This window comes from Pipistrellus kuhlii, unplaced genomic scaffold (genome assembly GCF_014108245.1).
Source record: "Pipistrellus kuhlii isolate mPipKuh1 unplaced genomic scaffold, mPipKuh1.p scaffold_m20_p_4, whole genome shotgun sequence".
Lineage (NCBI taxonomy): Eukaryota > Metazoa > Chordata > Mammalia > Chiroptera > Vespertilionidae > Pipistrellus > Pipistrellus kuhlii.
The window spans coordinates 86,379,715-86,392,872 of NW_023425540.1; the positions used below are offsets into that span (position 1 = coordinate 86,379,715).

The 13,158-nt window shown below is 40.6% G+C and overlaps 1 protein-coding gene across 21 annotated transcripts in view; it reads right to left on the minus strand.

Moving 5' to 3' along the window:
- The window catches only part of RBFOX1 (RNA binding fox-1 homolog 1), a 2,022,031-nt gene that overhangs the window by 108,161 nt on the left and 1,900,712 nt on the right, over positions 1-13,158 (minus strand). For 19 of the 21 annotated variants that reach the window (XM_036410672.2, XM_045571304.1, XM_036410668.2 and 16 more), the window contains 2 exons: positions 6,630-6,722; positions 4,813-4,873 (listed from right to left, as the gene is read on the minus strand). In XM_036410672.2, coding sequence (XP_036266565.1) covers positions 4,813-4,873; positions 6,630-6,722 — 154 coding nt within the window. The remainder of the gene's footprint in view (positions 1-4,812; positions 4,874-6,629; positions 6,723-13,158) is intronic. The other 2 variants (XM_045571305.1, XM_045571310.1) reach the window with 1 other exon arrangement.

Here is a 13,158-nt window from a genome sequence, read left to right on the forward strand (position 1 = left end):
CTCTCCCTCCTTTCTTCCTTCCTTCCTTTCTCTTTCTTTCCCCCCTCCTCCTCCTCCTCCTCTTTCTCCTCCTCCTCCTCCTTCTTCTTCTTTCTCTCTCTCTCTCTCTTCCCCTCCCCCTCCCTCCCTTCCTCTCTTTCTCTCCCCCTCCCTCCCTCCCTCCCTCCCTCCCTCCCTCCCTCCCTTCCTTCCTTCCTTCTTTTTTTCTGCCACATATATTTATTCCCAACGTTTAGATTTCATCTACAATACAGGATTTCTGGTTCTCTTGAAACCTTATTAGAAATGGCAACTTTTAGATGGCTGGAGGTGAACAGAGACCCCATTAAGCTCCCAGTTAGTCAGTCACCACTACTCCCTAGTGTGTGCCTGGCTTAGAGGACTCATGTTGGCAGCCTTTCATTGTTACCATATGTTGTTTTCCTTCTAATAAAGAAATGTCTTGCTTTTACCAGTTTGTAGGTGAAAGACAATCTAAAAATACTGTGAGTTCCTCAGCCCTTGTCTGTTTGCTCACTTATTTTACCTGCCTAGCCTCTACCAGCATCTGAATATTTGATCCTCAAACTAGTATGTTTGTCAGAAAATGCAATTTGCTATCTTTAGCAAAAAACAAACAAGATGGCTACATATTGTTGAGATTATTATGTCATTGAATTGTACTTTATCTCCGTTAATAGTGACTGATATCCTAAGTAGTAGATCCTATTATGTCTGCAATTGCCACTTGAGAATACTAGGGTGTGGAGAGTTTAAGCAACCTGCCTGTCGGTCAGTAGCTAGAGAAAGGTAAAGCTGACACCAAACTCCACCCCTCCCTGTAGAATCTTTGTCCAGTTTTTATCCTTCCTAAGATCTCTAAGAAATAAAAGAGCTCCATCCAACCCCCCACGCTTCTCCAATATCTAGTAAATCCCTGAGATTCGGTTCTCAATTTGTGTTGCAGAGCAAGCATTTGACTTCCACTGGGCAGAGTAAACCCCAACTCTTCCCTGAGTATTGGAATCCTCAGGAAAAATCGGCACTATGGAAGTAGCCCAATTTTCTGTTTGTGGAGCTTTCTGATGGGTAGAGTTTACAAATTCTTATATATCATTCCAAAGTCTTTTCTTATACCCAAGTTAACTGTTCTGGGAAATAGAATCCATGTCCTCCATGAGAGCATTAACTCTAGTCTTCCATAGTGCAGTCTCCTAGCCATCTGTCTCATTGCACTTAGGATGCAATCTTATTAATCATTAGAAACTTTGCAGCTACTCAAACTTTTGTTGGTTTCACAATTGAAGGAATGTATGGCTTTGATGTTGGCATTAATAGCTATGTTTCATTATTTGAAGATGACCTTAAAAATGTGATGACTCCAGGAATGTATAATTTTGCTGAACATAAGTTTGATGGTTTGTGAAAATGAATAAGGTAACTAATGACTCTCACAGATCACTTAATTTTCTCCTTTCACTGTAACTTCATTGGTCCTGACTTTTCTCCTTTCCCCCTGCTTTATTGAGGTATAAGTGACAACTAACATCAGTACATAATTAAGGTGTACAACTTGTTGATTTGATATTCCCATACTTTGTAAAACATCTGTCACACTCAAGCTAATTAGCATATACATCATTCCACATAGTTACCACTTTCTTTGTGTGTGTGTGTGTGTGTGTGTGTGTGTGTGTTGATAATATCCTCTCCTACCACTCTTGTTAAGGATCGAAGGGAGTCTCTGTATATTTTCAGTTGAGTTGTATTGCAATTAATCAGAAATGTCTTTGTAGTGATGATACTCATGAACTAACAATTGAAAAACCTTTGAGAACCACTTTCTTTGAATATCAAAGGTCTCCAAGGGCTCCAACTGTCTTTATGTAATTAGAATTTGTATTGAATTTTCTAAGTCAGTTCTTCTGTGACTGTCCATGGACCCTTTAGGTACCACACTCAGTCCAGATGTCAGGGTAAGCCTCTGAGTAGCCCCTTTCAGGTACATGGAGGAGAGGCCCACGTGACTCATTGCTGGCACTTAAGAAGGTATGGCTACCGGGTTTGGGATGTGGGCTGCTTATGCCAACATCTGGCAGGAAGTTGAGGTCCACACCGAATACCTTGCATTACTGTCACAGGTTGCTATCTGAGTGCTGTTTATTAGATGATGGGGAAAGTAACGCATTCACATACACACAGGCATGGCCAGAGATCTTGTTACTTCACAACAAAAGCAAATGACTTCACTAATTACTTCCTCTTTTCTAGCCTCAGTTTTTGCATCTTTAAAATTGGGATAACCATTTCCTCTCTATAGGATTTCCTGTGGGCCCAGGGTATTTAATATGCTTCGCTTACTGCCGCACAGTTTAGTATTCCAGAAATGTTGGCTGTTAATGAACGTGCTTTGAATTGTGTGCAAAATCCCACAGGTCCAGTTTTCAGCCCCTGGGTATGACATTGATCAATAACTCTTTCTTTAAAATAAATATGCATACATATGGCTTAAGGAATAATATTTAGCTTCCTGACTTTATTTCCTCTCATAAACAGTACACAAGAGCATCTATGCATATGCATGAGAACGTGCATGTGCGCGCGCGTGCGCGCACACGCGCGCACACACACACACACACACACACACACACGCTCACTACTTCATAATTTTTTAAGGTTCCCAACAGTCAGGGTGATGGTGTCATGTATGAACTCTGGCAAGTGGCAGCACTCTCATTCTGACCCAAGTAGAAAGGCCTCAGGACCCATGAGTTGGAAGTGGCTTCGTTGCAGCACTGGGCATCCAATATCTGTTGTGAAATTTCTATTCCATTTAAGGACAGGTCTTGGCTGCTGGAGCTGGGAAAATGGGTCAGCAGAATAAATAAATTTGATCTTTCAGCTGAGAGCCCTATTATATTGAGAGTATATATCTGTTTAATGATGCCCCTTTGAAAAATATGAACAAACTTATTTAGCCAAATTGGCAGCTGCTGGCACAAGGAAGAAAAAGAACAAAATTACAAAATGCTAAACATCATAACAAAAATAAAATTAATCCAATCGGTATGGAAAGTTGGAATAAACACATAGACCCATGTATGGAATATTATGTAACTACTAAAATGGATGAATCTGGTCTGTACGTATTAACACTGAAAGAACTCCATGTGGATTTATGAACCCCAATTAAAATGATATGTACACCATACCATTTACATAAAAAGCATGTACACAATACTGTGGATACGGTAAATAGATACTTACTCCAGATACATGCACAAATGCAAAATAAAAGTACAGACATAATGGAGGTGTCCTCTAAGGAGGGAGAAAAGAAACCCTGTTGGCAGTGGTGTTATTCAAAGTATATTTTAGCCTTTTCTTTAATGTTTTATTCTTTCTTTTTTTTTTTCAAATGACTCTACATTTCCATGTTTTATGTGTAATTAAAATGTTAAAAATGGAAAATTCAATACTTTCCCTTTATGACAGTAATAAAATTATTCTTAAAAACCTATAAAACAAAGAAAAAATATCTTCCAGGCTCACAATTCAATTCAGCCATTACCACTTTGGTGTAATTCCCATCATAATTTAGTTCAAATCATGCTACACATATAATTTTTTATTTGAAAAAATGTTCGTTCATTATGGGGCTCTCTCAGTTTTAACTCTACTCCATTTAATGGTATAATATTCCACTAAGCATATATGCTTTAATACTGCATTACTTTCTTTATAATATTTGATACAATTAAGTATGTGATCAGCATATCAGCAGCCTTTCTCCCTATATATCTTAAAAGAGATGCACCCTGATGAGGATTAACAAATCAAAATATTGGAATGTTTTTAGTGACTTTCCATATATAATATATGTGAGTCCTTAGTGTGGGAAATGTGTGACACTTGGCCATTAGGGAGAGCCAGAATGCACTGTCCCGAGGGGTCAATGAAACATCCTGGCCTGACCCAAAATGATCACAGAGTAAGAAACAAGCACTCACACATTCTTCTCTCACTTCAGAACTCATCATGAGGGACTCTCCAACCCCCTTCTAAAGCCTAATAACTCCAAAGGAGATTCAAAGAAGGAACCAGATTTTGCAACCACACATCCAAGAATGCTAGTGATCAATGAGGTGATGGTTAATAAACAAACAAACAAAAAGCCTCTACCTCCCTCAACTTCCTATATCATAAAAGGCTAATATGCAAATAAACCAAATGGCGGAACAGCCAGTCGCTATGATGCACACTGACTACCAGGGGACAGACACTCAAGCAGGAGCTGCCCCCTGGTGGTCAGTGTGCTCCCACAGAGGGTGTGCCACTCAGCCAGACGCCAGGCTCATGGCTGGTGAGCACAGCTGCTATGGCAGGATCCACTCTTGCCTCTGCAGCAGCACTAAGGACCCCACAGGGAGCGGGCCTAAGCTGGCAGTTGGACCTCCCCCGAAGGGTCCTGGACTGTGAGAGGGTGCAGGCAGGGCTGAGGGACACCCCCCTCACGCACGAATGGGCTTCTAGTATTACTACAACAACAAATTAAATGACCCAACCAATTCCCAAATAGTGACTATATCTCACCCCTAAATGGGAATTATCCTAGAGTGGCTGAAAGAAGAGCATGCAGGTTAACCTGCAACTAACCCCGGCCCATTGTGGAAATTATCTAATTGGCTCAGGAGGTTCACTGTAGCAGGTCAGCAGTAAGGACACCCTCGCAGGCGAAGGCTAACGGGGTTTGTTGAAACATACTCTGTAATGAATTACTTGACAGGTTCAGAGGTACAGGCGACTTCCGGTAAAAGGCCAGGGTGTACTCACCATTTGTATAAGGGTTGACAGTCTTTTTGTTTGTCATTACACGTGCTGTGGCATTATTTACCTATGCACACAGAAAACACAAGTGAGCACACATCCCGGGGCCAACCCACAGTTCCATTAGTTGCATGCATTATGACTGTGATTACTTACTTAAAAAATAAAAATAAAACAAAACAAACTAAAATGCATTTTAATTTATAAAAGGCAGTAGGTGCATAACAAAAAAAAATCATACATTTTTATAATTACATTTACTTCATAACCATTTTAACTTACAAATCATTTCAATAAAGCAATGTCATATCATTTAAGTTTAATAAGGAGACAGTAAAAGCAAATTAAAAGGTACTGCATAATTGAAGACTTAAAAGCATGCATGTACTCCATGGTAACATAGAAACAATAGCTTTTAAACGGAAAATAAAGTTCATATGAAGGAACATGCAGTGGAGTAGGAAGAGGGAGAGACAAGGTACAAGGGAACATAAATGTCAAAAAAAGGGACAAACAAGTTTTCGCCGTGTGCAACACTTTGGGAGGGGAGAACCATCGGGGGAAAGCAACATCTAGCATTCAACACTCGGAACAAGAGCCTTTGACATCGCAAGAATTAACGAAATCATTCAAGCTTTAAAGTCACAGCTAACAAAAGGATAAAAGAGAGGGTGCATTGTTTAACACAATATGGAGTTAACGATCTGAGTAAGATGTGCACCGATCATGTCTCAATCCAGTCAGTGCCTTCCAGGCTAGCTTAGAACGTACACTCAATTACAGGCGTACCAATATCCAAAAAAATAGAGCATCAAGAAAACTTAATATGACAAGTCAAAAAAAGTCACGTGGTAGATATATATGTATAGAGAGATATCAGCACTAAGTACGTGTAACGGCAGATGGACTTCACCACTTACCATTCACCACCATCGCCAGCATGGGTTTGTATACAGTTACCATGGTTACTGAGAGTTTGGTGAGGGGCCTAAGCGTTATCGTCGAGGGGGGGAAAATAAAAGGCAAAATATGCAACATCTTACTCCAAAGACTAAAGCATTCGTAACTGGTATTTTTTTTTCTCTTTTTTTGTTTGTTTTAAGTTTTAACAAATATGACCCTGTGGCCACGTTGAGGGAGATCCAGTGGTAGAAGGAGGAGATTTCTGAGTACCAAAATTTTAGCATCAATTTTATCCATGAAGAGGGGCCAAATATTGAAATCCTGTTTGTTTATTTGCTTTATTATCAGGAGAATACAAAGGTTCAAACTGACTTCTTAAGAAAAAAATGAAAGGTTTAAAGACAAAAACCTCTCGTTTTTTGACCAATATAGAACAATTGTTCTTTCGATTGCTATTCCTTTCACAATTTGGTTTAATTTGCACACCACTGTGGATCCCTCGTCAACCCTGAAGTGGAAATAAAAAAAAGAAAAAGAAAGAAAAAAAAAAAGAATCTGTTCTGTATGTTGTTCTGTTTTTGCAACACTCTCTCCACTGTCTGAACCTACTGCACCCATTGGCTCTAACACATGGAAAAGAAAAGAATCAAATCAAATCAAATAAAAAAACTTTCAGATTAACCTTGTTTTGGTCTCACGTTTGCCATCCACCTTTCAGCAGTATTAAGAGTAACGTAATAAAATAAAATGAAAAAAAAAAGTAAGGCCAGTTTTCCTTTTTATATATAAGTATATATATATAAACAATGAGAAGGGAATAGGGTCACATACAAGACACAATGATGCATCTGAAACAACGAATGAGCGTGAAAGCAGACATTTATCAAAAAGATGTAAAGGAAAATATTTTGGACATGCACCTCGATTTTACGGCCCTCTACCACGGTGCCGTGTAATTTCTCCCTCGCCCTGTCCGCATCGGCACTATTTTCGAAAGTTACGAAACCAAATCCCTGCATGCAGGAGGGAGAAGGGAAAACAACATGCAGATTATTATTTCAGTCAACGACCACTGTGTAACGTTCTCTCGCTTTAATTTCTATGTCTTGTCCTGGCTTCCGTTCTGTAACATGCAAATTAGAGAAATTATAAGAGTACTAAGATGTGCAATCAGTAAGCAACAAATGTGAACAAGATATATATTTTTTTTCTGTCACCAGTTAGCTGTAACCCCTGAAGAATTCAAAGAATGATACCCAAAATACCTTTCTAAATGTCACTACAGAAGAAAATAAATCTAACAGAAAGAAAATGAGATCAAAATAAATGTACGGTGTCTTCACAGAGAATAAAATGAAATAACAAGGAAAATAAAAAGGGAACCACTTTCTTTACATGCAAATTAAGAATAAAGTAAAATAAAACGTGTGCACGGAATTCAACAATGAATGCCAAAATCTTCTAACATTGCCTACAGTCATGCCGTGTGGTTTTAAGAACATCTCTTCCTCATGCAGTTTTAGGGTTATTCAAATTGATCAATTCTACAGCCTTTACTTCTCACAAATAAAAATTAGAAGCCTACAAAAAGAAAAAAAAAAAGGAAAGACCTGCTTTGTAATAAATCTTAAACTCTTGTATCTAATAAACAAAATAATCACATGAAATGAATAGAAATAAACATCAATTGATCAATAATGCAAACAGTTCAAGTAAGTCTTTTGTATCAATACTTCCCCCTCCCATCCCCAAAAATGATATACATGCTTAGAAATTTGTCAGCTTCCCAGACTACTTTATTAACCAAAAAGGGAAATGGGTCAACATATGATAACGTTCTAACACATTATGTTGGTTTCCATTTGTCGTACCAATAGGCAGACAATAAAGCGACTTTGTTAGTAGGATGTTATCTAAGATAACCCTGGGCACTTCCTCTTCCACTGGTAGACATACCCCCTTCACTTCACCACTGGCAATTTTTGTCTTAACTTTTCAGCCTCAAAACACAACCCCACTAAACGTTACATTGTCAAAAGCCATCTTTTTTTTTCTTTACTGACACTGTTCCTAAGAAGAGTACAGAGAATATGACACATTATTTTTAAAACCCCTAAAAATAAGTGTACGACTTGTTCAGATATATACACCAACCTTTTGAAACACTGCCAGTGCCAATTTGCCCAGCTCGTTCTGTTTTTTTATTCACAGTGTAAACTGGGGGAAATAATGCTGTGTGTGAAGCTATTTCAACAAAGGTAAATGCTGGCTTTAAGCTTAGCTGGAGCAGGGAGATACTCTATTTTACGAAGAATACAATAGACAGTGATTATAAGTAAAAGGTAGTCATAACTGACGAGTGTTAACTCCCAATCACTCACGAGGTCACTAGAGTGTTCTCCGAAGCTCAGGGCATTTGGGAAGGGTGCCCTGTGGTCTGCCTAACAGAGAACTTGCCAGTGTCAACCTGAACTCATCTGTAGAGAACACCAGCTGTAAATGGATCCAAGCTAGAGGACGTGCCTCTTTGGCAGGATTGTAGAGTGAAAAAGTAAATTTCTTTAATTTGGGGGGTGGGCGGAATTACCTTTCATAACATTTCCCATGGTGAGGATCTATGATTAAGAGAGATCTGAAATGTTTGTCCTAGCATGGTTGCTCAGTGGTTAGAGCAACCCTCAGACTGAAGGGTTTGATTCTGGTCAAGGGCACATACCTCAGTTGCAAGCTCCATCCCTGGCCCCAGTCAGGGTGTGTGCAGGAGGCAGACAATTGATGTGTCTCTCTCACATTGATAGTTCTCTCTATTTCTCCCCACTCCCTTCCACTCTCTCTAGAAATCAATTGAGGAAATATATACACTCGGGTGAGGATTAACAAAAACAAAACAATGTAACAAAAAATATAGGTCTGAAATAATTGATTAATATAAGATAATATGCTCTATAAGAGAAGGGCTCTATTTAGGTGGGACACCTATGTTTGGTACTCCAATAAACTTCCTAACTGAATAATAATAGCTCTTTGATGAGCAGACAACATAATTTGGGGGGTTTGCTCTCTTTGATGGCTCTGGGTTCCAAGCTTAGTTGCACATCAGAAGGAACTGGGAGCATATTAAACACTTAGGTGCCGAGTCCTGCTATATATCTACCAGACCAGAATCCCCAAGAGGAGCCCAGGAGTCTGTTAAAAAAGCTGCTGTGTGGCCCAGCCTTTGGGTTCCCATGGCCTCTCAGCACCAAGCACCATCAAACAAAGGCTTCGGTTCTTTGTATGAAGTAGAATATTGTCTCACCACTATGGAGTGGGTTGAGTTTTTGAGGTGAATATCTATCTGACACAATATTTGGATGTTAGATGAAGAATACATGAAGAAGGCACCATGCTGATGGAGAGCTGGATCTGTGACATGTGCCCCAGGATGGGAAGGCATGATCCACAGGCCAGATGATGTGAATCTAAGAGAGACCACCAGACTGGCATGGCTTGGTTATTTTTAAAGCTTTTGGTGGATCGTGAATTCTGATTTCCCCATACCCCAGTTATTTTTCTACTTGGTCTTGTAGCATACATTTAGGTGCTAACTTTGTTTTTTGAATGCAAGTACATTTCTTATCTCACCCAAAAGCTCTGAAGGACGGATGAGCACACTGACTTTCCATCTGACAGGAAAATCCAACCCCTCTAGTTTCTGGTGCAGAAAACCACTGTCTGAAGGTTCATTTTCCTGTGGAGTTAAGAGCTTGTTTTTTCGTTGACCTTTGTCCATGCAGCTCTTTTTCCTTGGACATCTTCCCTCCTCCCCTTCCCTGGGGAACTCTTACCCATCTTCCTCCTTCAGCTACATGCCCCTTCTTCCCAGAAGCCTCCCACCTTCTGACAACACCGGCCTGCCCTGCTCGCGTGGGCTCTCAGCAGCCTCTCACTCATCACAGAGCACAGCATCCTCTGCTGCAGAGGCCTATCTCCACGGCCCGCCTTTCCTGCTGCTCTGGAGTCTGTGAGGGTGACGGGAAGCACTCCTGTCTAACTCACGGTTTATCAGCCCATCTGGTACCTGGAATGTAACCCCTACTTACTGAAGTCTATGGGGCCAAAGGCCAGCCTGAATATTCCCTAGGCATATTAAAAAGTAGCTATATTTGTCTGTATCCTCAAATAAAACATTTCAGAGCCAAATAATGTTTGTAAATCCCCTAAGAGGAAAAATGAATTACAGCACCTCTCACTCCTAAATGCTATCTAGTTCTCATTTATAAAGTTTGGCATAGGAGTGTGTGTGTGTTTTTAATGTGGTTACCTTGTACATTTTCTATTCATAGATAAATGCATTATGCATGTTAACACATTCCTGGATAGCAGATGCTCCTCATGTATGTACACACACACACACACACACACACACACACACACACACCAAACACCCACAGAACACACATACTCACTGAGCATTCAGTGACCTGCCTTGGGGAGCAGCCAGGAGGTGAGTTCCCAGCTCTTAGGGCCCACCCACTTGTTGGCTGCACCTCTAGCACCCAATGATGAAAATGAGGTCATAATAGCGATTCTGCTTTTTCAGCCATTAAAATGGAAATGTTCCTCTAAATAGGCCCATTCCCTATAAAGGATGATGTCAAATAGGAAAAATATCCCTGTGTGAGCCAAAGTCCCCATTTAGCGGAACCCAAATGGACTTTCTCCCTGACTCTCGGACATAACTAAACAGTCAGCCTTGTCACCTGCCAGGTCAGACTGGTTCTTTGAAAGGGAGCAGACCCACAGGGGGAGAGGGGCAATTTTTGATGTTCTCAAATTAAATACACACACACACACACACACACACACACACACACATGTTCTCAAATTAAATACACACACACACACACACATACACACACACACACACACACAGCTTCAGAGTCAGTGTCTGGAGGAGGCACACTTAAGTGGTCTTATTCGGAAAGCCCCAGAGACAGGCTAATCGTGGGGATGACAAAGAGTCTCAAAAATAGCACTGCCATTGTACTTTCAAAATAGCAAATGATATTATTCTAATGTCCCAAAACAGCTCTGGAAAGGAATAAAATAGCTTTCTCCCACTGGCAAAAGTTACCAAACAAAGTATAAATTAAATAGAAAAATTTAGAAAAAAACACACCTTCAAAAATAGTGGAGCTACAGGCTTAGATGAGAAGGAAGGTGGCCAACATTTCAGGTCCTCTCCTGTAGCTTTGCCCAGAACACCTCAATCTTGAGGGAAAGGGATGAGACTGGGCTCATTTTTCTACTCATGGACTTGGCTTTGCAGGGGTAGACGTAGTCCCTGTGATGACTTCCATACAAGAAGCAGAAAGAGAGCTAACTTCTCTGTCCCTGAGCCTAGAGGTCAAACTGCTGACACATTACAAGAAGGACGGCAAAAGGTCTGAAATGATGGAGTGGCAAGGTCCCTGCACTAGCAGAACATTATAAAGACTCTACTGGATTGATGTACCTGACTCATCTGGCAACTCACAACATCGTTTTGGCTGCAGAGAAGAGGACACTGGGATTTTCTTCCCTCAATGCCACTGGCATTATCCTATTTAGTTAATACTAAATCTACTAAGGAGCAATGGGTACAGGCTGTCGTTGCTATCTTAGATAAACCCCTTTCTCTGAGTAGCCCTCCCTCCAAACTGACTTGTCCCAAATTGCCTGTGTAAGGGAGTGATGGGGCTAAAATACTCTATCTGGTGAGCACGTTCTGTTTCTTCTTCTTTTTTTTTTTAATGTGACTTTAAAAATTAAATTTTTATTGTTAAAAGTATTACATATGCTCCCTACTCCCCCCTTGCCTCCTACTGGCCTGCCCCCACATCCCACACCAAGCCTTCACCACTCCATGGTCTGTGTCCATGGATTATGCATAGATGCATACAAGTTCTTTAGTTGATCTCCTCCCCGCCACCCACCTTCCCCTGCCTTCCCTCTGAGATTCCACAGTCTGTTCTATGCCTCTGCCTCAGGATCTATTTTGTGCATCAGTTTATTTTGTTCATTAGACTCCACATGTGAGTGAGATCATGTGATTCTTGTCTTTCTCTGACTGGCTTATTTCACTTAGCAAAATACTCTCCAGGCCCTTCCAGGCCATCTCAAAGGGGTAAGAGATCCTTCTTTTTTACTGATGCATGGTAGTCCATGTGTATAAATGTAGCATAGCTTTTTTTTTTTTATCGACGCGTCTACTGATGGGCACTTGGGCTGTTTACATACCTAGTTATTGTCAATTGTAAGAATTTTCTGTTAATCCCCACTTTCACAGTCAGAGGAGGGGAGGAGAAGGAAGCTTAAGCTCCCTGAGGCCCTGTGGGTGGTTTCTCTGGAAACAGCTCAGTTATTGCAAGTGTTTCCTGCATGACTGCCTAGGTCAATGCACAGCTCTTAAAGCATCTTCCCGCTACCCCTCAGTCTCTGCTGGTAGGCTAAGGGCACTGCTTCCCTGCTGGAGATTCTGAAGGGGTTCCTGAGTTCCCTGGGGGTGCAGTTGGAAGGAGGACACTTTCGTACCCACAAAACACCCGTGGGCAGAGGGCGCTGCGCATTCAAAGGAAGCCTTGACATTTGCCTAAAACAAGAACACTCGGTGTTTGCGACTTTAATAATAGGCCTGGAAGGTTTGTTAAAGCACAGATGGCTCGGCTCTGAGTTCGGAGTTTCTGACTCACTAGATCGGGTTTGGAGCCCGAGAATTTGCATTTCTTATAAGCTCCCAGGTGATGCTGAGGTGCCTGCTGGCTGGAGGACCACATGTAGGTGACGACTGAACAGATAATGCTTTGGAAGAGTTTGGCCTTTATTTTTCTATCCCAATGTATTTCCACTTTGAAAGAGCTGGAGCCTACTTAGATAACCACACACTTTTATGAATACTGTGTGCTCTAGGAAAATAAACTTAAAATTTGGTTTCCTAGAAAAAACAAAATCAAAGCAGTGGCAAATTGCAAAATGTGCACTGGTAAAGACGCTAATGAAGAAAGCTAAATTCAAAAGGTTGGTGTATATGACATTTTCTTCCCTACAGCCCAGGAAAATAACTGCACTTTATTAATACAGAATAATCACATATTTACCTGCTCATGAGACTATCAACTCACTTTTTAATATAAAGAACATAATTATCACTGAAAAACAAAAACAAAAATGTAGCAACACCATTATTTTTTTAAGCATGGGTAATTTTCCTCTGGAAACTTGATCTATAAATAGATAGGTAGATATAAAACAGCAGTTCTAAATGACCCCCTTCTATATTTAAAACTGAACCCATTGCATTTCCCACGATTTTGGAAATCGGAAGTGGTTTCCAAGGGAATGCCCCCTGAAGGGTATTTTCACCACGTGCTGATTAAAACAGTGCAGTTGTTTCCCATTATTCATAACAAGCGTTTTACAATAAGCTAA